The 11,276-nt window shown below is 31.3% G+C and overlaps 1 protein-coding gene across 1 annotated transcript; it reads left to right on the forward strand.

Annotated features, from left to right (window-relative positions):
* The first annotated feature begins 7,135 nt into the window (after positions 1-7,135).
* LOC25493830 (ribulose-phosphate 3-epimerase, chloroplastic) lies at positions 7,136-11,276 on the forward strand. Its single transcript, XM_024783048.2, has 10 exons — positions 7,136-7,462; positions 7,960-8,074; positions 8,202-8,342; positions 8,424-8,537; positions 8,852-8,930; positions 9,660-9,769; positions 9,903-9,959; positions 10,326-10,395; positions 10,499-10,583; positions 10,984-11,276. Exons 1-9 carry the CDS (start codon positions 7,353-7,355, stop codon positions 10,546-10,548), a joined length of 846 nt encoding a protein of 281 aa, XP_024638816.1. The 5' UTR covers positions 7,136-7,352; the 3' UTR covers positions 10,549-10,583; positions 10,984-11,276.

The following is an 11,276-nucleotide window of genomic DNA, read 5'->3' on the forward strand; positions in this document are numbered from 1 at the left end:
CAAAATGTTTTTTTTCAAGCAGTGTTAAACAAAAATATAACGTGAACATAAAAAAAGAAAATTATTGTACGAATATCATTTTTCTTGTAATAATGTTTCTAAGTGTTTTTCTTTCTCATTTTTAAATTGTGATATTGTTTTTTTTGATGTAATGAACATAATGTTTATGCATACTATATGTATGTTTACCCACAAAAACAAAACTGTGTTCCTTTATGTTTTAAAAACTAATAATAGTTCCTTTATGTATAGGGCCTTGGACGGTCGCACATCCTGATCGTGTTCAGGGCCACCATTGAATATGGCATGTAAGGCCGAGTTAAACTAAACCAAAAAATTCTAATAAAATATACAATAACAATTACTCATTTATTTAATTAAAAAAAGTAAGTTATAAAATATAAATTGTTTATATATAATTAATTAAAATGTTAATGTGGCATCTACATTGATCTTCATTTAAGCGTTTGGATCAATTTAAAAATTATAAAAATTGAAAGATCGAAATTATGAAATTGTAAATATTGAAACCAAAATCCATAACTTGAAAAAAATAAGAGGATCATAATACAATTAAAAGTAAGATTTAACAATTAAAAGCAGATAACATTAACTTTTCACAAATGGGCTGTCACTTGTGGTGAACGTTTTTTTGTTAGCCTTCTCTATCACTTTGCTTCCATTTTCATTTTATTTTTTCAGTTTTTTTTAAGGTATTTATTTAGTTAGTTATAATCCATACAAGTGTTACTATTACTTCATACAAAAATAGATCACGTTATTACTGTTCTCTTTCTTCTTCCAATTAATCTCAACAACAGCTTCATGTTTTCTATTGAAAAGAAAAGTTTTGGTAAAATAATTTTGTATTTTCATTTTATCTTTTTTATCCATTAAAGTGGATATATATACACACACACTCACACTCGTTTAGTCATAAGAAAGAAGAAGAAAAAAAGATATACTTTTCTTACTAAAGATTCTTGTGAATTAATTATTTTATTTTCTATCGATGGTAACTAAAATAATTATATGTTCCTTGGAAAACCAATTTAGTACATTTGATATAAGGTTTTTAGAATAGAATGTAGATATTAGATCTCAAAGTAAAATCACTTTTACCAGAAAATATATCCTTACAACTAATCCAATTATGATTAGATTAGTGGAACAAAACATTTATTTTTTATCAACAAAACTTGGAGAATTGTGGGGTAAAAGATTACATAACAGATGTTCCAACGAGGATCAACCAACAAACTCAACTCAATTTGAGTGGAAATTTTAAAACTCGGGGAAATGATAATGATGTGATGACTACATCTGAAATTCAAAACATAGATGAATGAAATGGAACTTATGTAAATTCTAATGGCGGACATAAAATTCACTTGGCATGTCCAAAATTTTGGTTAGATAAGCTGTTTGTATATGCGGAATGGATACAATATTTCAAGAATTCTGGTTAGATAAGCTCTTTGTATATGCGGAATGGATACAATGCTTTAGCGATGAAGTTACCAATCTCACTTTCCGAAATCGCGTTTCCGCTTAAGCTTAGAATTGGAGCTTTTAAAATTTGCGGTGAAAGCCCCCTTCAGTCACGATTTCAAGTCATGCAAGTTAGTTATTTATACATTACTACAATGTGTTTATTTGGGCACGTGCTTATTATTTTCATAAATAAGGCCTAACCAATATTATGTTTTTGTTTTCTTAGGAATATTATGTTATTACTGGTCCTTTTTTATTATTATTAAATTTGCAAAAATTATGTTTTTTTAGGCAAAAGTGCTTACATAATTTCATCGATAATAATTTCACCAAAAGTATAAACCATGGTCACACTTTCCCTTAAATTATTCCAATTTCGCACAACTACCAGCACCTTGTATCTGTCATTAACTTGATCAAAGCCAAAGCCGCAATATGTGGAAAAATTATGATTAAAACATACAAAGCTTGGAGATGTTTTGGATTCGAAGTTGATAGAAGGATTCCACAATCTGAAATTGAATCGAGAGGAATCATGCAAACAAAGCAACCCATTGCATGAACCTATAATATGTGTGCTGCAGTTCGATCTTAAGATAACGGGTTTAACACGAGTTGATGGAATTTCCAAGAGAAGCTTCAAAGGGTAAGACACGATTTCTCTCTTTGTAAGACAGAGAAAGGAAGAGACCAACTGTAGATGCGGGGTTGAGCTCAGAAGATGGTTCTTTGCAAATTGAGGATTAGAGATTAGGGTTTTCCATGTTTTACACACACACACACGTAAATTGAAGCAGCGATCTCACCAGAAGTTGAAGGATGATCTCGACGATTATTTCTTCCGGCAAAACTGGTAGTAGCTTGTTGACGATTCCTTGAGAGTGGCGTCGTAGACGCTTCTTTGAACGCGTGCGGTTTGCAATGGTGTCATCGTCTCCACCCATGCTTGCAGCCTTTCGATTAGTGTGTTTGCTTTAGCGATGAAGTTACCAAACTCATTTTCCAAAATCGCGTTTCTGCTCAAGCTTAGAATTGGAGCTTTTAAAATTTGCGGTGAAAGCCTCCTCCAGTCACGCTTTCAAGTCATGCAAGTTAGTTATTTATACATTACTACAGTGTGTTTATTTGGGCACATGCTTATTATTTCCATAAATAAGGCTCAACCAATATTATGTTTTTGTTTTTTGTTTTCTTAGGAATATTATGTTATTACTGGTCCTTTTTTTATTATTATTAAATTTGCAAAAATTATATTTTTTTAGGGAAAAGTGCTTACATAATTTCATCGATAATAATTTCAAAACATAGATGAATGAAATGGAACTTATGTAAATTCTAATGGCGGACATAAAATTCACTTGACATGTCCAAAATTCTGGTTAGATAAGTTGTTTGTATATGCGGAATGGATACAATACTTCAAGAATTCTGGTTAGATAAGTTGTTTGTATATGCAGAATTGATACAATGCTTCAAGAATTTGGATTACGTGAGGATTGGAGATAACTGATCTCCTTCCATCCATTATCTCAACGGTTCTCACATGGACTAAACAATAACTTGGTTGAATTGTGTATCAAATTTTTCCCGTAACACCGTGGGATAATCTATGCTTGTGCAACAATACCTTACATCTTTCGCAACAGGCCCTTGTTTTTTCACAAGAGGATGAAAATAGACTTTGATTATACTAATTATTGGGTGTGGTTAGTGTTTGTAGGTATTGGTAGGCTTGAAATCAAACAACTTAAATGAGCTACATGTACAATTATTCCCTATTTGTTGCAAAGAAAAATGTTGATTTGATGATATTTTTTTTTTTTCATGTATATGAAAATATATTTTTGTATTACTTTCTCACTAGTTTTGTACTATTAGAAAAATCAAAATGACTCGAAAAAATTGGTGACAGAAAAAATGAAATTCCTCATAAATTTCTTCGTCACAACATTTAGCGACGGACACGTTTTCCCTCTCTGAATTTCCGTCACTATTTTTGTTTTTTGGGTAGTGATATACTCCATGTCCCTATGTAAGCCCCCTTTTTGACTAATTTTTTTCCCTAAATGTAAACTATTTTTCAAATTATCAGATTCATTTATTATTATTTTTTCTTAACATACCCTTAATTAATACTATTAACTTTATCTTGAAATATGAAAAGCCAAATTTAATACATAGAAAGAAAGAATAATTTGCTAATATTAACACACAAAATAGATATGTTAATTGCACTAACTACTTTTCTTAAGAAATGTGAAAAAGGTAAAAAATGCTTACATATAAGGACGAAGGGAGTGTTTGCTTTCACACATTGAAAGGTTTGTTTATGATAATTTTTGGTTAACTAAAATTAAATTATTCATAAATAGTATCCATTATCCTAAAAAAGAATAAAAACCTATAGAAACTATAAATTATTTCCACATATGTAATATGTAATAAATAGCCTAAATGAAATATGCAATAAATATTTACCTGTAAATTGCATAAAAAATATGGGTAAAACATTAGTCACTGATAAATAGAAAAAAATATGACACGCATACTTATCAAACATGAGATTAATATTTGAAGACTTTGTGGCTTTCCAATTTCAAGAGATCTTGAAGATTGGACCTAGTGTGATTGCTTAGCATAGAAAATTAGGAATCAAAGAAATCTTTGTAATCACATATTTTTAAACATTTTTCATCATAGTGGAAACCCGCAGAAGAGACTACTCTTCTCTTCTATGAAGAGATAATATATTCTTAATTAGAATGAAAATGGAGAACCTTTATAAATCTCGATGTTCTTCTTTCTTTTTCTCATAAAATTTTAGCAAACCAATTTTTGATATATGTCCATGATTGAATAGATTAATTGTTATTTGTGTTGCGATTAAATAGATCTTAAACCCTATTTAAAAATTACAACAATAGTAAAATTAGTTTTTATGTTTGTTGTAAATATAAAATTATTTCGCACTATAAAGTTGAAATTTGCAACCCAACGATCGCATGTTGACAATCTTGTAACTAAAATGCAGGCAAAATTACAATAAAGATCTTTTATCTTATTTAGTTGGAACACATCCATCCTTTGTCCTTTAGCTTTGTGTAATTTTGCCTAAAATTAACATGTTTAAATTAGCATGCAATTAACCTATTCAGATAAGTCACGTCATCAATTATGTCACCAAAAAGTTGTAAAGAGAAATCAAATTAAAAGTGTTATAAATTGCAACAATATTTTGTTTTTATAAAAAAAAAACTATAGGGACTAAATCAAAGTGACCCCTATTTGAAGGATCTTTGACATATTTAAGCTAAATGAAAAATGTTTTTTCAATAAAAAGAGACAAATCTTTAAATAATTATGAAACTTTTTCGTACACAGGGAAACATTTATCGTACACAGGGAAACATTTAAATAATTATGGATCTTTGCAAATGATTTTTTTTTTTCACCAAAATTCGTAATTTTTTTCTCTATAAATAGAGACTTTGATCATTTGATTTGGACACAGAAAAAAAAAATCATATTTTTCACTCTCTTAATCTTATAATTAGCCATTCTTTTGAAGTTTTAGTCTTTGTTTAGTGAAATGGATCCCAATAATAATAAAAAAAATTATTAGTTCATTGTATTATTTTAATTTAATTATAATCGATAATTTTAGGTAATTATAAAAACAAAAAGATAAAATTAAATAAGAATAAGAAATAAAAGGTGGTGGGGTAGGGTGTTGAATGAAAAAAACCATTGGAGAGGTAAAAATTGAATGAGTGTTGAATTATGAGAGAGAAAATGATGTGGAGTGTTGGGAATTGAAAAAGTGGGTGTTGAAGGGTATTGAAAATATTTTCCCATTGTACATGGTCTTAGAAATCACGGCAGTTTTGCTTTGGAAATCCTCCAAACATGCTTTGGTGCTTGCAAACTCCAACCCAAACAAGCACCAAAATTAATTGTCTAAAAAAGATTCTTCACAATGGGGTATCTAATAGGTACCAGATCTTAAATGGTTAAGACTCTTCTATTGTGGATGTTCTAAGTCTCTTCATTAGTTCTAGCCACTTCCTTAGTTATGCGGGGAAACAGTGCTATCAACACTCCTTTTTGAAAATTCTTTCTAATACTCACTCTTTTATTGGTTTAAATTATTGTGAGTGTACACTTTGGAAATAGGACCCACACAAAATGGTAGAACATGCATGTATTCCATCAAATAAAAGAATAAGTGCTAAAAAGAATGTTCAAAAGAGAATGTTGCTAACATTCCTCTTTCTAATACATATCTCTTACTAAGAATACTAGGAACACTCAATTGCTAAATAGGGTAAACATTTTAAGATTTAAATGACCAATTTATTGAAGAAAATTTTTTTTAAAAAACACTCAGATGTATTAGGCATACATCTGATATGGAAGTATCATTCTGTCGTTGAAGGTGTGATCCATGCGGTAAAAGGATAGGATGTTGAAAAAGTTTAAGAAGGAGCTCCAAAATTTGATTCCGACCGCTAACAATTTCTCATCCCTCTAACAATATTTTAACTAAACAGGTAACATTTGCATATAGAAGTTTTTTGTTTCAATTTATCATTTTCAACAATAAGTATTTTTTTTTTCCTTAAAAAAGTTTTGTTTTGTTAAGAAAAAAGAAACAAAAGCAAAAGAATTAAGTTCTAATGAAACACTCCAATTGTGTTAGCTAGCTAATAAAGTCAAGGAGACATGACAACGGCTAGTAGATCGCAATTGAGATATCCATATACTAATTTTTATTAGGTTTAATTACGCTTTTGGTCATCGTGTTTTGGTCTACTCACGAACTGGTTTTGCCCTTTTAAAATAGAACAAAACGGTCCTTCAATTATCATTTTTGTTGCATTTTTCGTCCTACCCCCATTTTATTCTCCAAAAACACAGAGAAATGACAATTTTAGACCTACCCCCTATGCTCAATCATGAAATAAACAAGAACTAAAGCATGTGAGTACAAAGAATCCACTACACACTAACAAAAAAAAACCATAATTTCTAAGATATGTTTCAAATTAGGGTTTTTTTGGTTAGTGTGCTGAATAGAATAGATTCCTTGTGCCCACATGTTTTATTCCTTGTTGATTTCATGGTTGAGCATAGGGGTAGGTCTAAAACCGCCTAAAACTGTCATTTCTCTGCGTTTCTAGAGTTTGAAAATAGGAGGTAGGACGAAAAATGCAACAAAAATGATAATTGAAGGACCGTTTTGTTCTGTTTTAAAAGGGCATGACCAGTTTCGTGAGTAAGCCAAAACACGAGGACCAAAAGTGTAATTAAGCCATAAAATTATAGAGAAATGATATTTGAACAACCATTTTTGACAACTTTTGTGATAATTTTCTCTCTCATACTCAAATTATCTTTTCTCTTTATTGCTTAAATTTTTGTGCATTACTTCATTTTCTTTATAAAATTTTGATTGTAATAAAAGTTGTCACATATATGGATGTTCAAATAACAGAAGTCAAAATTATATCATTAAAGTTAATTAAAAAGCAAAAGCCTTAATGCATTAAAAATAAAAATAAAAATTTAAAAAGGTATTTCAAAGATAAAGGGGAAAACCCAAAAAAGTCCTTGGTCGTGTTGGGTGGGAGAGAAGAAGAGAAGCAGAGCGCGAACGAACGAACGAACCAACCAACCATTGCAGATAAGCACATCCAAGTCAAGTCCCCACCAACACGTGTCATCCACACGATTTTCCTTTCTGGATTTACAACATCGTTCATTCATTCATTGTACATAACAAACAAACAACAATCTTCAGCTCAATCGACACACTTTGTGAAAAGGAGAAAAGTTCCAAATTCAAAGCACAAGACAAGATGGCTTCAACTACAACTTCTCTATGTTCCTCTACCCTCCAATCTCAGATCAATGGACTTTCCCTTCACAAGAATTCTCTCTTCCATCCCCGTTCTCTCACTTTCTCCAGGTATACTTTTCTTTTCAATTATTGTTAGAATTCAACTTCTGGGGTGTTCAGTTATGTGTAATAGTGTGTTTGAATCTATGTTTTGATTGGCAATCTCGCGTCAATGCTAATATGACGGTTAATTTAAAACCTACAAAGTGGAGAGTTTGATGGAAGTGAGTCCTGAAAGTGACTTTCAATTGATCGTTGCTAATGTTCATGAGGTTTGGCAATCACATCCACAGACCAAAAAATGTTATGTTTAGATTTTCATTAATTAGTCAACTTTTTCCATGTATTTGTTGTTTGTAGCTCTATGTTCATGTTTGAATTTTGAAACCACTCCTTGTAGAATCATTTTATATTTTTACCTAGATTTACAGTGAATTGTGAAAGAACTATACACAATACATTTTTCATTGCACACACACACACTCCGGAATTTGTTAGAGAAGGCTTGCGGTATTTGAAAGCATAATGCAGCCTGCTTTAATATCTTTTTGTTATTGTGAACTCAGGAGGAAAATTTCAACTGTGGTTAAGGCTTCATCTCGTGTTGACAAGTTTTCAAAAAGCGATATCATTGTTTCTCCATCTATTCTTTCTGCCAACTTTGCAAAATTGGGAGAACAGGTTCTATTCTACACTTTATCAAGTTTGCTAATTGCTTGTAAACTTGTTTCTTTTTTCTAAGTCATTTTAGCATATTTCTGATTGTCACCAATCATGACTGTTGGAGCTCTTGTGTTATCTTGGCTAGGTAAAAGCAGTAGAGTTGGCTGGTTGTGATTGGATTCATGTTGATGTTATGGATGGTCGCTTTGTCCCAAATATTACTATTGGACCTCTTGTGGTTGATGCATTGCGCCCTGTGACAGATTTACCTTTGGATGTCCACCTGGTATTCATCTTTATACATATATTAAATTAAGCTTATATTGAATGATGATTTCTTTTTCTGACTCTTGTTAAAGCACTGTAGATGATTGTAGAACCAGATCAGCGGGTGCCCGATTTCATCAAAGCAGGAGCTGACATTGTCAGTATTCATTGTGAACAATCTTCCACTATCCATTTGCATCGTGCAATTAATCAAGTAAGGTTTTCTTCTGAACTATCTCAATGTTGAACAATTTCGCTGTAACTCAAAGTTGTTATCAAGAAAACTAACTTCAAATATTAAAATAATACACGAGCCAAACATATATTCAAGCCTTTGTATAATTGTCAAATACAACTCCAGAATCTTGTCAAGAACGCAGTAACCATCACATATATGGATGTGTATGGTTTAAAAGTTAAATATGTCTTGGCTTCTAAGTACTAACATTAGTAAAGGTACTTGAAACATGTTTTCCACTCCAGTTTCAGTTTCCTGTTGAATTTATCTGGTTAAGTTTCTTGATTTAGGTAAAAAGCCTGGGAGCTAAAGCTGGAGTTGTCCTAAACCCTGGTACTCCGCTAAGTGCAATAGAATATGTCCTTGATGGTGAGCCTTTTTCTTTTTGAATTCATTTTTTTCTGTCTCCGTTTATTTTCATTATATAATAAGAATATTAATGATGCTATTTATGGCTTAGGTTTCCCATATGCTTATGTGGTTTACTAAGCTTTTAGCTTTAGACATGAACCAATATCAGTAAACTAAGAGTTCTAGTATTTCCATGTGTTAAATATTTATTGTTTTCTGAATTGAAAAGTAAAATTTGAGTTTATGTGTTTAATATGTTGTTCCATGTTCTAAAAATACTGGTAACTTTATAAAATTATAAACAGAATAGAAAAGGTTCGTTTGGAAATTTTGTTAGCAATGTTACTTTAAAATTTATTCACCAAATTCATTTTAGTTTCTGGTGAATTACACTTGGCTTTTTGTGATTATGTAAAGCATGTCACTTTGTTTTCTCATTTTCATATATGATTCCACTGAATATTCTATGAATGTCCACAAAATTTGAAAAGTCAAACATCTGGTTTTTGATATAATCTTTCAAGAAGTTTAAACTTTAACTAGTAATTACATATTTCTACATTATTTACTAATTAGCTTAATTTCAAATTTGGTGCCCCTATGATGATGAAAGTCAAGGTGCTACTCTTTTGTTGTAAATTTTAATTTCATCATTCATTTGTGATTGAAGTTTGTTGAGTTACATTTTTAATATTTGTTTTAGTGATATAAAAATAAAATCTTATAATCTTATTATGGTGCTGGCAGTGGTTGACTTGGTCTTAATTATGTCTGTAAACCCTGGCTTTGGTGGCCAGAGTTTTATTGAGAGCCAAGTAAAGAAAATTTCTGATTTGAGAAGATTGTGCGTGGAGAAGGTAGGCTGCAACCATTTTTTTTATGAGATAGTGGATTTTGTGTTTTCCTCCGGCTCTTATTCCTTACATAATCTCTAATTGGTCTCTCTCTCTCTCTCTCTCTCTCTCTCTCTCTCTCTCTCTCTCTCTCTAGGGTGTGAATCCTTGGATTGAAGTGGATGGTGGGGTTACCCCAGCAAATGCTTACAAGGTGCTGTATACATTATCACATTGTCTTCCATCACTTATAATTTAGAATGATCTGTAACAAGTTTTCTACATGCTGAACATAATCAGATAATGCTCAATGATTGCCTTTTCAAGAGGATAATCCCAACATAAAACATTGGGAAACAACTGATATTGCATGTGTATCTGCTCATACTCTTAATATTTAAGAGTTCTATTGGCCAAGTGCTTCTTTTTTTGCTCATAACAAAGAAACAATAGTAAACAAATAATGAAGGAAAATCGCAAGCTTTGTTCATTGAATTAGAACGCTTTCTACGTGACATAGAAAACCATAGGATCCGTTTGAGTTGTAGGGTCTAATTTTCAGTATTATGTTATTTGGCAGGTGATTGAGGCTGGAGCTAATGCACTGGTTGCTGGTTCTGCTGTGTTTGGAGCTAAAGACTATGCTGAAGGTACTTTAAAAAAAGATTAAATTATGTGAGTAGGAGGCATACATTGCAATAGTGGAAATTCAATGTGATTCTGATATTTGTCATGGTTTCCATTCCTTTGTAGCTATAAAAGGAATTAAAGCTAGCAAAAGACCTGAGCCAGTTTCTGTGTGAAAGGCCTCCGCGGTATCGGATCCATTTTAAACAATGTAAGCTGCATGTTTGCACAATCAAGGTTTCTAAATTAATTTTTGAAGTTTCAGTTTTTTGATTGGGCAGTTGAACTCTTGAAATTTTTGAAGTTTCAGTTTTTTGATTGGGCAGTTGAACTCTTGAAGATCATAATTGACTGCCAATATAAGAAACAAATGTGAAAATATGATCATATCATAATGTTGAACTTGCAACTCGATTGTCACTTGTATTTGACTGATAAATACTCTATACCATTTCCTCAAAAAAAAAAAAAAATACTCTATACTTTTATTTATTTTACTCTTGGTTTTGTGAAAAAATGCGCTCTGAACAAAACAATTGTGAAAAATATTATCCTATGCACAATCCGAATCTAATTCTCACTATTGATTATTCTCTGTTTGAAACTGACAGATAAGGTTTATGGTCAGCAGGCCAATTAGGCATGCCTTGCTATCACCACCAGCAATTTTCTCTCTCTGGAATTAGCTAGAAATCAGCCAAGTAATGCCTCTGCTGTGATGCATATTTGTGTATAATCTCTTGGAGTATCATAACATCTTTAATTCAAGATAAAGCGATCTACTGTCTATCAGATTGTAACTTTCGGTTGTGTTCCACCATACTGTAAACAAGTTTTTGATTTTGACATTATATAAGGTTGAATGAAAACCAGCTATAATTTTTCAGTTTTTTCTCTAAGTTAA

The sequence above is a fragment of the Medicago truncatula genome, chromosome 4 (genome assembly GCF_003473485.1).
Source record: "Medicago truncatula cultivar Jemalong A17 chromosome 4, MtrunA17r5.0-ANR, whole genome shotgun sequence".
NCBI lineage: Eukaryota > Viridiplantae > Streptophyta > Magnoliopsida > Fabales > Fabaceae > Medicago > Medicago truncatula.

What these genes read in the sequence shown, in the direction of transcription:
- LOC25493830 (XM_024783048.2), top strand. Translation starts at nt 7,353, where the DNA reads ATGGCTTCAACTACAACTTCTCTATGTTCCTCTACCCTCCAATCTCAG. An exon ending in AATAGAATATGTCCTTGATG is followed by an intron (nt 8,931 to 9,659) that starts GTGAGCCTTTTT and finishes TGGTGCTGGCAG; the next exon opens with TGGTTGACTTGGTCTTAATT. An exon ending in CCCCAGCAAATGCTTACAAG is followed by an intron (nt 9,960 to 10,325) that starts GTGCTGTATACA and finishes GTTATTTGGCAG; the next exon opens with GTGATTGAGGCTGGAGCTAA.